Here is a 14,700-nt window from a genome sequence, read left to right on the forward strand (position 1 = left end):
AATACAATCAGGGCGGCTTTCCTTCCACCCCATCTATCCATCTTATTTTACAACAACCCTACTTCTTATTCCGTCTCCTTTCCTCCCAACCTCCCTTCTTCTCTACCTCCTTCTTTCCTCCTCTCCTTTCTCTTTTCTTCTTCCCCTCCCTCCCCCACCCCTCCTCTCTTATTCCCCTTCCTATCCTCTCTCCTACTCTCACTACCCCTCCCTTCCTTCTGATCCTTTTCCCTTCTTTCCCTCGCCTTTCTCCTTCCGTCTTCCTCTTTCTAATCTCTCCCTCTAAACTTTCGGGTGGCATGTGCCATCTATAAAACATTTTATGCAAATTTTCTTAATATGCAGTTGCCTGTTCCTTTCCCATAGTTGTTGCCATTTTTCTAATTCTATCGTGTAACCAAAGTTTTTTGCCCATGCTATCATTGTTTCTTTTACTTCTTCTTCCTCTAATTTAATACTAAGTAAATAACTATCTAGTTTCTTAATCATTTTTTCATGTGTTCCCATAAGTATCTTATCCAATTCTGAGCTTCTCAAGTTAAAACCATTTTCATATCTTGATTCTATTTGTGTAAACAGTCTATATCAATCCCTTGTTCTTCTAGTTCTTTTTTTCTGCTTTAGTTCTCCCCTTTCTGATAAAATATCTTTGTATCTAATAATGTTTCTCATATTCCTAATATTCGGATGTGTCAAACCTCCCATTGTTGAAAGCCATCTTGGTATTTCCAAGTAGTGTTTTCCTTTCACTTTTTCCCATACTGTTGTTGTAATGTTATTTTTCATTCAGGACTCAGACAGTCCACGGATAAAAACTGTTCGTCAGCCTGTTTGTGCGGCTGACTATGCTTCTATATCTCCTACCCGATGGTAGGAGAGGAAAGAAGGGCTGACCAGGGTGTGAGTCCTCCCTGAGGATTTTCTTCGCTCTCCTAAGGCAGGGAGCCCTAGCGATGTCGTCTACCCCATGATATTTTGTGCTGTGCTCCCCACCCTCTGTAAAGTCTTTCTATCCGCGGCTGTCAAGCCAGCATAGCACACCGTAGTGCAATGAGTGAGGACGCTTTCTATTGTGGACCGATAGAAAAAGGTCATCAGTTGTGGTTCCACTTTATTTTTTCACAAGATCTTAAGGAGTCAGGCTTCCCATCATGCACTTGGTTTGAGAGGCAGGCTGATTGGCAAATGAGTGGAATAGGCTCCAAAATAATATACTTGGGATGTGTTTCTCTCTCCGGCCACTAGATGGAACCAGAGAGCAACAACAGTATAAACGTAGATGTTGTGGCATAACACTACTCAAAATATTTCTTCAATCCAAACCTTTTCTCTGTCTGTTTTCTCACATAAACCCTGGAATGCTACTAAGCTGATCCATTTATCTAAGTGCATAGCTTTGCTTTGAGAATTTATAAGCGATAGGATCTTTTTCTAAACAATTCCTCCTGGGCCTTCTGTGTACTCTCTTTCCCCATCAGGACGGCCTTGTCTCCTTCGAGGAGGTGGCTGTGTATTTCTCCGAGGAGGAATGGTCTCAGCTGGATCCTGACGAAAAAGCTCTGCATTGGGAAGTCATGATGGAAAATTACAGGAACGTGGCCTCTCTTGGTAAGGGTGTTTCCTACTCTGCAGACAGAGAATTCAGGAAGACTTTTTGTAGTTGGATACCTCTGGCTGTTTCTCATTTAAAAAATCTCAAATTGATGTCATCTCTGGAGAGGAAGCAGGTAGAAACATGACATTCTCCTGCTCCTAGGAAGGAAATAGATCCATGACATTCTCTTTAGATGCATCCTGTGCCATTTCACATCTGATGTATTTTCTATCTCTATTTAAACATGTCAGTGGCAAAGTCATTCCTTGTCTTGATGTAATGTTAAACTCCATCGCAGATTTCAGCTTTTTTGGCCCAGATAATTCCATATCAGTCCTGTGAAGCCGTGATGGCGCAGTGGTTAGAATGCAGTACTGCAGGCTACTTCTGCTGCCTGCCGGCTGCCTGCAATTTGGCAGTTCAAATCCCACCAGGCTCAAGGTTGATTCAGCCTTCCATCCTTCTGAGGTCAGTAAAGTAAGGACCCAGATTGTTGGGGGCAATATGCTGACTCTGAAAACCGCTTAGAGAGGGCTGTAAAGCCATGTGAAGCGATATATAAGTCTAAGTGCTATTGCTATGAGGCCTTGTCATTCAAGTAAGTGGGTTAACTAGTTCTGTTTTATTTCTATCCTGCGCCTTAGAATTGGGAGTGAAATGGTGACGGTTTCCCATTGCAAACATGCAGCTTCAGCTTAATAGAAGAACACTAGTATTTTCCTCCCCTTCAATCATGTGATTTTTGGCAAATAAAAAACAAAATGCAAGTGAAACATAGTTTATTTAAGAAGAAAAAGAGGAGGTTCTGACCCATTCTGGAGAACCAGTAATGGAAATTTTAAGTAGTTCGGAGAACCAGTAAATACCCCGTCTGACTGGCCCCACTCACACCTATTCCCTGCCTCCCGAAAATGGGGAGTTTGCAGTAACCTTTCCCTGCCACGCCCACCAAGCCACACCCCAGAACTGGTAGTAGAAAAATTTGAATCCCACCCCTGAATTGGTACCTTTCCAATAAACGTTAGGTTTTCTCCTAATACAACTTTGGATGCTTCCTCTGATTTTTCATTACGTCAGCGCTGACCCTTGTTGGGATTTGAATATCTATGGATAATGATAAAGAAAAAGAATGTTTGCTATTCTTAAATCTTTTATGGTTAATGTGGAAATTATCATTTACACCATTGTAAGCAATCAAACATGCTATGTCTTAGAGTCTGAAAAGTTTCAGAAGGCAATATGACTTCCGACTGATTGGTATTTTCCTTTAACCTTGTTTATTTCTCTTTCCCCTTTAAGGTGTTAATGAGCAGGATCATGAAGAGTCAAGGGAATCATTCCAAGGGTTCAGGCATGGAGACGAAATGGAGAAGCCTGCAATTCAAACAGAATTCCACAGGCAGGAGAGAAACCCCTCAAGTAATTGGAATAAGGAAAGCTCATCTTCCATTGAGGCTCACATGCAGGAGCTTCTTGAGGAAGAGGTGAAAATTCAGAAGAATTATATGGGGAAACTATCCAAAGACACATTAGAGGTAAATGAACACTATCCATCCACATCCAAAGGACGGGATTATATACCCAACGACAATGGAAAAAATTACAATTGGTGTTTTCCATTTTTTCAGGAAAATGGGCCTCTTACATCACATAAAAGTCTTCCCAGAGGGGAGAATCTGGAGAAAGGCTTGGAGAATGGAAAGAGCTTCTGTGAAAGAAAGACTTTGACTGCTCAGGAAAGCAACCACAAGGAGAAGCCACATAAATGCATGGAGTGTGGAAAGAGCTTCAAGGTAAACTATTCTCTTACTCTCCATCAAAGGACCCACACAGGGGAGAAGCCATTCGAATGCTTTGAGTGTGGAAAGTCCTTTAGTCAGAGAAATCACCTTAAATCCCATCAAAGTATCCACACAGGTGAGAAGAAATACAAATGCATGGAGTGTGGAAAGAGCTTCATCCAGCTCAGTGGCCTCATTAGTCATAAAAGGATCCACACGGGGGAGAAATCATTTAAATGCATGGAGTGTGGAAAGGGTTTCAGTACAAGCAGTGCCCTTACTCTCCACAAAAGGATCCACACAGGGGAGAAACCATACAAATGCATGGAGTGTGGAAAGAGCTTCAGCCAATCCAGTGGCCTCGTTATGCATAAAAGTATCCACACAGGGGCAAAACCATATAAATGCATGGAGTGTGGAAAGAGCTTCAGGATAAACCATTCTCTTACTCTCCATCAAATGACCCACACAGGGAAGAAGCCTTTCAAATGCATTGTGTGTGAAAAGTCTTTTTGTCAGAGGAATCACCTTAGTCACCATCAAAACATCCACACAGGTGAAAAGCCATACAAATGCATGGAGTGTGGAAAGAGCTTCGCCCAGCCCAGTGGCCTCATTAGTCATAAAAGGATCCACACAGAGGAGAAGCCATTTAAATGCATGGAGTGTGGAAAGGGCTTCAGTACAAGCAGTACCCTTAATGTCCATAAGAGAATCCACACAGGGGAGAAGCCACATAAATGCATGGAGTGTGGAAAAGGCTTCAGAACAAGCAGTAAACTTACATACCATCAAAGGATCCACACAGGGGAGAAATCATTTAAATGCATAGAGTGCGGAAAGAGCTTCAGTACAAGCAGTGCCCTGACTCTCCATAAAAGGATCCACACGGGAAAAGCCATTTAAATGCATGGAGTGTGGAAAGAGCTTCAGCCAATCCAGTGGCCTCGTTATTCATAAAAGGATCCACACAGGGGAGAAGCCATATAAATGCATGGAGCGTGGAAAGAGCTTCAGAACAAGTAATAGTCTTACATCCCATCAAAGGATCCCCACAGGGGAGAAGCCATTCAAATGCATGGAGTGTGGAAAGAGCTTCAAGATAAACAGTCGTCTTACTGACCATAAAAAGATCCATACAGGGGAAAAGACATTTAAATGCATGGAGTGTGGAAAGGGCTTCAGTACAAGCAGTGCCCTTACTGTCCATAAAAGGATCACAAAGGGGAAAGGCCATTGAAATGCATGAAGTGTGGAAAGAGCTTCAGAGCAATCAGTGATCTTACATCCCATCAAAGGATCCACACAGGAGAGAAACCATCTAAATGCACGGAGTGTGGAAAGGGCTTCAGTACAAGCAGTGCCCTTACTCTTCATAAGAGGATCCACACAGGGGAAAAGCAGGAGGAGGAGAAATGACCTAATTTCCCAGTCAGCGATACACTTGGGTGAGAACAATATGTTAATTCTAGAAAGTTACATTTATGAATTTTCCTATTTACAGAGACTAAGCTTGGAAAGGAATTATTTTCTTAGTTTGACCCAATAGTCTGAACGAGGGATATGAATTTACTAACAAAAATAAAAAACAATGGGCGGGTGTCATTTTAATTACGATCTGGATTATTGAAGATATTTATATTTAAGTATGATGTATTTTCTTTTCAAAAGTACCATTCCTACTCTCCACTTGTTTGTTCTTCCCTCGTGATCACACTCAAAAGGCTTTAAATTTCCCTATTTTCCCTCATTTTTCCCTTTCTGATTCATTAATAGACACCCAATTTATTAGAGTACTTTCCTCCATCCTCAGGAAAGTTGGAATGGTGCAGCCGAGAGATTCTAGGCCAGTGATGGCGAACCTTTTAGGCCCCGATTGCCAAAATTATACGTGCCTGCATGCCCTAACTGAAAGTTGTTCATATTTGCATGCGAACATGCCCGTGCCATGGACATGCAATAATATACACATGCCGCATGCATATCAGAGATCCCAAACCAGCTGGCTGGCGGGAGGTGGGGCATCCCAACATCAGCAGCACAACAAGAGGTAAGAAAGGTGCCAATCACAAATCAGTGGGACCAAACTAAAAAAGCTTGAGTTTAAAAAAACTATTTCAGAAAACTACTTTTGATCTTCCTGACCACAAATGAGACAGGGAGCCATCTCTGTGGTGCGAAGAATTCCAAAAGACTCAAAAGTTGCATCCACAGTGTAGAACTGTAACCTGAGCCAGGTACTATATATAGAGAAGCAAGGAGCCTTATTTAGTGAAAGGCCTCATAATCTGAGGAATTGCCACATGCACATCAATGTACAGTGCATGAGAAGAGTTGAAGGGATGATGGATTCCTGTTTCTCTAAAGGACCTAGAATGATGAAAAGCCCCCACCTGCCAAATGCATGTGTAAAATCTGTTTTCAAGCATTACAATGTTAGTTTCTTTTTCCTGCTGCGCCATTCTTCCAATTTTGCAGGCACTGCCACTATAGGATTCAAGGCTATTTTAATAAACTTCAAACAGGTTCATTTATTATCTTTCAAGTCAAAATGTTGTCTCCCCTCTAATAGCTAGTGATAGAACTCCCCAAAGGCACCTGTAAAAACAACTTGTGCTCTTCCTACTATCACTCTCAGTAAACAAACTGAAAGAGCCTTGAGTCTCAAGTAATCAAAGAGAAAGAAGAAAAAACAATGTATCCAGCCTCCAACCTCTAAGTGGCAGTGTAACTGCTTTTCCTGTTGTTTTCAAGTATTACGGCAGTGATGGGTTCCGGATCCCGTTCCAACTGGTATGGTTGGAACCGGTCCCGCAGCGTCCTCATGGACACGCGCATGTGTCCCCCAGCGTGTACATGCGGCTTACCACTTCCATGAGCCTCTGCGATGCTCCAGCTGCTCAGCTGTACGTGCTGTGTGCATGCTTGGACGCACCAAAGACTTAAAAGACTGGTAAGGAGCTTGGGTGGGCGGGTGGGCCCTCCAGAGCACTGTACCAGAACGGTATCCGGTGCTCCGGGCAGGCTACCACATGCCCTTACCAGGACGTACCGCTTGCAACCCACCACTGCACTACGGCCATACTTTGCTCTTCTAAAGTGTGATGGAGACTAAGAAGTCGTCTAAATCTGATTTAAATAAAATTAAATATCAATGATATTGTTATTTTCTAGTCATGTATTATGCTCTTTTACTCTTTGGTTGTATTTAAAATATAGTAACAATATTTGGAAGTATTTCGGTTGTCTGGATTTTAGAGGCTCATGTTGGCTTGAATTTGCTTTTTCAGTGCTGATATTTGAGGCCTCCTTGAATCTCTAGAGAGCCTTCAGAGTGGCTCTTTTGGAGGAAAGTGAGTTTCAATCCTCCACAGAAATATCACAAATGATTCCTACACAGTAAGTGGAATAAATATATGGGGTAGACAGCATCACCACCCGATGGAGTTGTAACTGGCTGACAAACTATACTCAATGAGTAGTTTTTCATGACACTAGGTCTACATGGAAGGAACTAAGCAGTGGAGTACCCAAAGGCTCCATCTTGGGCCCAGTACTCTTCAATATCTTCATAAATGACTTAGATGAGGGAATAGGAGGGGCACTCATCCAATTTCCTGATGATACTAATCTGGCAGGAATAACCAACACCCCAGACAACAAGCTCAGGATCCAGAAGGATCTTGACAGACTTGCACAATGGGCCCTATCCAACAAAATAAAAGTTAATGTGGAGAAAAGCAAGGTTTTGTACCTGGACAGGAAAAACCAAAGGTACAAGTACACATTAGGTGAAACCTGGCTCAAAAACAGTAACTGTGAGAGGGGCCTTGGAGTCCCAGTGGACGATCACTTAATCATGAGTCAGCAAGTGTGTGGCAGCCGCCAAAAAAGCTAATCTAACCCTTGGTTGTATAAACGGGCATAAAATAAAAACAACCTGAAGTATTAATACTGATTTATGAAGACTTAAGTAAGACTACACTTGGAATACTGCATCCAGTTTTGGTCATCACATTGCAAATAAGATGTTGAGACTTTGGAAAAAATGCAAAGAAGAGCAACTAAAATGATTAAAGGCCTAGCAGGATTGGGGTTAGGCTAGTCTAGACTACAGAAAAGCAAGGGGGATCATCATAGTAGTATTCCAGTATTTCAGTGACTACCACAAAGAGGAAGAGGCCATTTTCAAAAGCACCAGAGGACAGAACAAGAAACAATGGAGAGAAGCTACCTGGAATTAAGGAGAACCTTCCCAACAGTGAGGAAAATAAACCGGTTGAACAGCTTGCCTTCAGAAGTTGTAGGTGGTTCAACACTGGAGGTTTTTAAGAAGAGACTGGACAGTCACTTGTCTGAAATGGTATCGGATCTCCTGCTTGAACAGGGGGATGGAGTAGAATACCTCCAAGGTCCCTTCCAGCTCTCTTCTCATTCCATCTAGAAACTTCAATGTGCTAGAGACACCACTGGTTTTCTTAAGTAGACTGTTTTTGGAATAGTTTGTTGGTTTTTATTTTCGCTGGTTGTTCTTATTTTACAATGCCTTGAGATAAAGACATGTGTTAAGGGCAATGGAGCAGTTATTGTTTATGTACAGGTTTCCTCAAAAAAAAATTCCTCAATTATCCTTTTAATCCTTGTAATTTAAAAAAAAATTCTGCTTGCACAGCCATTGAAGAAGAAAAAGTTCCATTATTAATGAAGTTTAATCACATAAGAATACATGGAGGGCAGCATCTATATTGTATCTATGTGTACATCTAAATCTATAATGTAGACGTACATTACACCTACATCTATCAGGAGAGAAGAAAACAGTGGGTTGCCCCAGGGTTCTTCCTGAGACGCAGTTCTCTCCAAAACCTTAATTAGCAATGTAGATGGGGGAAATAGAAGGAAACTCATAAAATTTGGGGACTAGGTTTCAGAAATCCATCACAGCAGCGGTGTCCAAAACGTCTGTCTGCCTTACACAGAGTTTATTTGGCTTTTATACAGTTTTAACAAGCAAAGCAAAACAGGGGTAGCAACAACATCTTATTGGTACATTGTACTTGTCAATATCTAAGTCCATCCCAGCCAGAGTGGAGGCTTCACATATCTCCTGGTACTACGTGGTTCTAATAAACAGTTGAGGTCATTGGTCATGGAGATCATGGCCGTTTAATGCGCATGTCTGTACGTAACCTTGCCTCTCTTCCCACATCTGGTTCTGCTAATTAGGTGAGCTCATAGGTATTCAAGGTAACCAGCTACTGAGATCATGGCATTTTACTGCACATGTCTTTACGTAACGTTTCCTCTATTGCTACATCTCACACTTTTTTGTTTTGTTAGACAAGGCATCGTAAGAGGGGCTAGTAAAAGGATCATAATCAAAAAAGGAATATCCTTGCAATTGTTTATACTGTACTTGACCCTGAAGCAATGCAGGTGAGGGTTTAGGGCAAAAAGCTGTGATACACATATTTTGCAAACGGAGGGAAGGCAGTGAATAAAACAGCACCCACCAATCAAAATAGCACAAATGATAACTAAATAACATATAACATTTCCCAATAAACCTGTGGGCAACCAAGCACAAAAGCTTTCCCACAAGATCTTAAAATATCAATTTTCAAATCAGAGGCCAAATTGTGTAAAATATTGAATTGCTGGATGGTAATTTATCTAAAAGATTGAAACAACACATTAATTACTAAAATAGCTAAAAAAAGTAACATTACTTTTACCAAATTACCCACAACATTAATATTAAAATTAGCACAAGCAACAAGCGCCGACGCACCCACTATGAATATAGCCAATGCTACATATTCTACTTTATTAAGCAAAACTATCTCAGAGTCACAAATGCTGTCTAGCGTGACTCCACGTCGAAAACGGCTTGAGTGAAGTTGCTGTTTGGAAAGCAAAACAGGAATTAACTAGCTAAGACAACATTGTGCTTCACTAATATTAGCAGGATATATAATTAAAAGTTTCTTGACCATATGTAAAAACTATCCTTGCAAGAGCCAAACATCAGCAAAGTGAAAGGAAATCTCCTAAAAGCTGAACAATTTAAAGCAGGTGAACTAAGATGAAAACAGTGAGGTTTTTCACTTGACGATGTACAAGTAACTATTTTTGTGCATGTTGCATTGTCAGGAACTGCTACTATCAGAGTATACAAAGCAGTTGCATCCAGGGGGCGGATCATAGGCAATCAATCCCCAACTAGATATAGTCTTATAGTTAAAGTTTTCATTCAATAGCAATTTACTCAAACCAGTGAAGTTTTGAATTACTGCAGACAGGAATCAAGCAAGTAGAAAGCAAATTTTCCATGTCATATGATTCAGATAAGCAAAAGACATCAGTTTATGTGATATTAGCTAGCTGCACCCATAGATTTTTGCTTCAGTCTCTGTTCAAATGAGTTTTTGGGTGAGATGACAGCAGCTATCGCTAAAGGGAAGCAATTAACAATCAAACAAACAAATGATGACTAAGGAATTGGCAGTTAAAACCGCAAAAATGGCAGCGCATAAGTTCTCGGGGGTTTGTTCCACGTGTCGTTGTTGCAGCACTGCTTGCGCTTTGGAGGTCAGGGTTTTTCACATCACTGGACAGCTGGTCCGACAATATCGTATTGGCCACTGTGCCATCTGTAGAGTCACCTTGGTCATCTCTGGAACTGGATTTGGGGACTGATACCACGACATCCTTAGCTGGATGAACACAATGTGCTAGAATCCACAAAGACCTGTAGAAGCAAGCACAGCATATCCTCGTCCCCTTAGAGGGGGAGGCAAACAAACTTTTTTTACCTGTTGTGTTACCCATGCCAAATTGTTGGCTACCCGAGAATCCCTCCTTTTTCATTCGTTTGTGAAGACAGTCCTTAAAGGACCAATTAGCACATTCCACAATGGCTGGACCTGTGGAATTGTAAGGAAGCCCATGAATTAGAGCAGTGTTCCAAGTTGTACAAAATTGCAAAAAAAGGCCAATGAAAAATAGGCCAGGCCATTATTAGTTTTTAAAGAGAAAAATCGACCCAAAATAGCAATAGCTGAAAAAAGATGAGAAATAGCATGATTAGCTGTTTCTTCTTGTTAAGATGTGGCCCACAGCACTCCTGAATAGGTAAAAATAGATAAATGTATATACTTCCAGGGAGCCAGAGAGGGAACATAGGTAACATCCACCATAGTTGATTAGAGGCCAAACCACGGGGATTAACTTCCGTGTCCCCAAAGGGGGATGCCCCAGAACACTGGGGACAAGATGAAACAATCTGCTTGGCCTGGTCGAGTGGAATATGGTAAACTTATGTCAGTCTCCTGGCATTCTGATGTAAAAAAGAGTGATTAAAAAATAGATCTGAAAAGAAAGTAGATAAAACATGAACAGTTGCATCTGAGTTGAATAGCACTGATGATGTTACCTACTTTGGTAATGAAACGTCTGTAAGAAAACCACCAAGCTCAGAAAGCAGCAAGGATCCCACTATCCTCCATCTCCACCTCCTCTTTCTCCTTCTCCTTCTCCTTTTTGTCCTATCTTTCTCCTTTAAATGGCAGAGAGAAGCCGAACTCCGCCACCCCCATTCATAGGAGCTGCGGCTCCCTTTATGTCCCCCCCCCACACCCTCCTTCCCGAGAGTCGAAGCTCCTGAAAGGGACAGGCAGGCTGCCACAGCTCCATTGAGAAGACATTTCTGAGAAGAGAAACTTCTCCAGTCCAGCTGTGCCCATGCGATCGGAGCAACCACACAGCTCACCTCACTGGCTGTCTCCCTGGTGACGGGCTGGCGGTTGCCAGCGCTCCACCAGCTCGGGTGCAGCCCAACCAGAGAAATTTCTCTTCTCAGAAATGTCTTCTCAGTGGAGCTGTGGCAGCCTGCCTGTCCCTTTCAGGCGCTTCGATCTCCGGGAGGGAGGGTGCGGGGGGCACGTAACTCCAGCCTCTCTCTCTCACACACACACACATGTTGCTCAGTAACCCTAACCTTCGCACTCTTATCTGCGCTCGCCTCGACTCCTCATGACTGCAATAGATGTCCAGATCGGCTTTTAGGGCTAGGGTTTCCAGCCCCCGCCGCTTCTGGACGTCTATTGCCGTCGCGAGGAGCCAAGGAGAGTGCGGAGAAGAACGCGAAGGTTCTTGGCACTCCAGAAAGCCACAAAAGTGGCTGGGAGAGGTGTGTGGCATGGTTTAGCCTCCCTGGACATCGCAGCAGCAGCCCCAAGTGTGCTGATCTCGCCATTTTTTGCATCAGGGCATGCTGCAAGAGAGGGGGAGTGAAGAACTTTTTCAGCTGGCGCAAAGGACTTCCCGGGACTTGCTTTAGTGAGCACCGGCCCGCACCTCCACCACCACCAATCCGGAAAAGGTCTTTACTCCCTCTCTCTTCCAGCACGCCCCAATGCAAAAAATGCCAAGGCCTTGCAAGGTCCCCAAATTTGGGCCGGCCGCGCCGCATAAGCTCCCGCCGTCGTCCCCACCCCTGTGCTTTCTGGTGGCCCTGCACTATAAGCGAGCCCGGGATCCTTGCAAGGCCGCAAAAGGTAACCAGACTCGCTTATAGTTAAGGTGACCAACCGTCCTCCTTTAGGGAGGACAGTCCTTCTTTTGTAAGTTCTGTCCTCCCTCGAAAAGTGTCCTCCTACATGTCCTCCTTTTTGATATTTGAAGGCTAATCTGTTGCGCGTTATGTGACGTATTTTATTAAACAGTTTTTAATGGTGTTTTTTTTACTTCATCTCAAGTATATTGAACAGATATTGAATCTTGTGTTGAATTTTTATCTAAAGAAATGCTAGACATTAAAATAGATGACAATTGTCTCTTTGAAGAAATTAGAAGACTGAATGTATATTTAAATTCTGAAAAATTAATACAATGGGAAAATCAACATGTTGAAATTGATAAAAGATGGGTGGATATTTTCAGCCATTTCAAAAATGAACATATTCCATGTGAACATTTATTTATACTTGTTCAATTTACGTTGTGCTGCCCTGGAACTAATGCAGCAGTTGAAAGAGTTTTTTTTCAATTGCCAATGATTTTTGGACAAGTGAGAAATCGAGATTGAATGTTGATACTCTAGCTGCAGCACTTGCCGTAAAATTCAATATGAAGGATATTTCTTGTTCAGATATTTCCAATATATTGTTAGAAGATGATACATTGACAAAAAATATTAATTCAATGGAAAAGTACTCATTTAAATAATAATTAACAGGCATGTAAGCATAATTACAATATAAAATGTTGCAAATGTTTTTATTATGCATATATCATATTTTAGTGTATTATTGTTGCAATGAATAAAATATTTCTTTTATTTACGATATATTTTTTCCAATTTATTTGTCCTCGTTTTCATTGTAAGAAAGTTGGTCACCTTAGCATTTTGGACAATAGAACGTGTTTTGTCCTCCTTTTCATTGTAAAAAAGTTGGTCACCTTATTATAGTGCAGGGCCACAGCAGCTCCCCCCGCCCCACGCTTAGTTGCAGCTTACTCCGGGAAGCCGTGAAAGTGGCTGGGAGAGGCACGCAGTTTGGTTTAGCCTCCCTGGACATCGCAGCAGCAGCCCCAAGTGTGCCAATCTCGCCATTTTTTGCATCAGGGCTTGCTGCAAGAGGGGGGGAGTGAAGACCTTTTCCAGCTGGCGCAAAGGACTTCCCTGGACTTGCTTTAGTGATCACGGGCCCGCACCTCCACCACCAAAAATCCAGAAAAAGTCTTTACTTCCTCTCTCTTGCAGCACGCCCCAATGCAAAAAACGCCAAGGCCTTGCAAGGTCCCCGAACTTGGGCCGGCCATGCCGCATAAGCTCCCGCCGTCGTCCCCACCCCTGTGCTTTCTGGTGGCCATGCGGCCATGCGCTATAAGCGAGCCCGGGATCCTTGCAACGCTGCAAAAGGTCACCGGACTCACTTATAGTGCAGGGCCATGGCAGCCCCCCCCGCCCCACGCTTAGTTGCAGCTTACTTACCTCCTCGGAGTCAGCAGGCTGCAATAGAGCGCCAAACAGTAAAAAAAGGTAAGTGGGTTTAGATAGGGTTCTTAGAGGCGGGCGGGGCGATTGGTGAGGTAGCCAATCAGTGAGCGATAGGCGGGGCTAGGATAGTGCAGACAGGTGGTGGGAGCGAGCAATGGAGAGGCTTCTGGACGGACGGGGGCGAGTGCGGGAGTGACATGGCCAGGGCAGGAACTTACTTCCGGGTCCATTGACCAACCGGTTTTCATGAAAGTCCTTGTAAGCAATCGCTCCTCTCATTCGCCCTCCATCTGAAAAAACAGTTAAAGCTTGCAAAAGCAGAGAAATGAAAGCAATAGGAAAATATGAAATACAGCCCACAGTCAGTTAAAGCACACTGAAGAGATAAGTTATCCAAAAAATAAAATTGAAAATCAGTGTTAGCTGACAATTTATATGATTCACAAATGGAATGCTCAAAATCTCATTAATCTTTTCAACTGTGGCAAGGGCTGTGAAAGAAAAAAAATCGCAATGAGATCGTTGGACTGTTTTCCTTTGGTCAATAAATCAAATAAAGAACAAGTGCATATGCCGGCAAAAAAGAATACGGACGACCCCAAGTAAGGGTCCCCAACAACTGTTGTAAATTAATTAGCAAAATACTTTCGTGTACGTTTAAACAAAGGAAAAACCAGAGCAAGAAGAGATTACAAGATTTCACGAAGTTGTACTTTTTCTGGATCAATCTGCAAATCACTTACACAAGTTTTTAATTTCTGAAAGCCAATTAAGTGATATCTTTGGGGCTCCAATTAAAATATCATTCATAAATCAACCAACAAAATAACTTTGGACATTTTGCTTTTAGCTTCGACCCTTGATAGAAAGGCCGTGGGAGGTTGCAGGCATAACCCCCCCTGGATTTTGACATTCCAAATTAGTTCGACAAGAGGCTGTTCCTATATCTTTACACGCTTTAATCATATCTGCCAAATCAGGATCGTTCCCAAGACTAATAATGGCCCTATGGCATTCAAAAGTAGCATTTTCCTTTGCTAAAAACATCAACAACTCCATCTGAGCCTCAGAATTATCTATTTGTTGTTTTAAAGCATCCTGCAATGTGTCTATCTGCCTTACACAGAGTTTATTTGGCTTTTATTCAATTTTAACAAGCAAAGCAAACCAGGGATAGCAACAGGATCTTATTGGTACATTTTACTTGTCAATATCTAAGTCCATCCCAGCCAGAGTGGAGGCTTCACATCAATGACTTGCGGTGAGGTTTATGGCTGGTGAGGCACTGACACAGTGGTGGGTTTCAAATATTTTTAGACTTG

At 42.5% G+C, this 14,700-nt stretch overlaps 2 protein-coding genes across 3 annotated transcripts in view; both read left to right on the plus strand.

Moving 5' to 3' along the window:
• Positions 1–4,986, plus strand: part of LOC309383858 (zinc finger protein 446-like) — a 30,761-nt gene extending 25,775 nt beyond the window's left edge. For both annotated transcript variants that reach the window (XM_081936826.1, XM_081936825.1), the window contains exons 5-6: positions 1,479–1,608; positions 2,894–4,986. In XM_081936826.1, the coding sequence (XP_081792952.1) occupies positions 1,479–1,608; positions 2,894–4,281 (1,518 nt within the window). In that variant the 3' untranslated portion in view covers positions 4,282–4,986. The remainder of the gene's footprint in view (positions 1–1,478; positions 1,609–2,893) is intronic.
• The window catches only part of LOC309383804 (uncharacterized protein), a 90,105-nt gene that overhangs the window by 2,212 nt on the left and 73,193 nt on the right, over positions 1–14,700 (plus strand). The window lies entirely within an intron of this gene.

This window comes from Natrix helvetica, assembly GCF_964273705.1.
Source record: "Natrix helvetica genome assembly, chromosome: 1".
In the NCBI taxonomy this organism is placed as follows: domain Eukaryota; kingdom Metazoa; phylum Chordata; class Lepidosauria; order Squamata; family Natricidae; genus Natrix; species Natrix helvetica.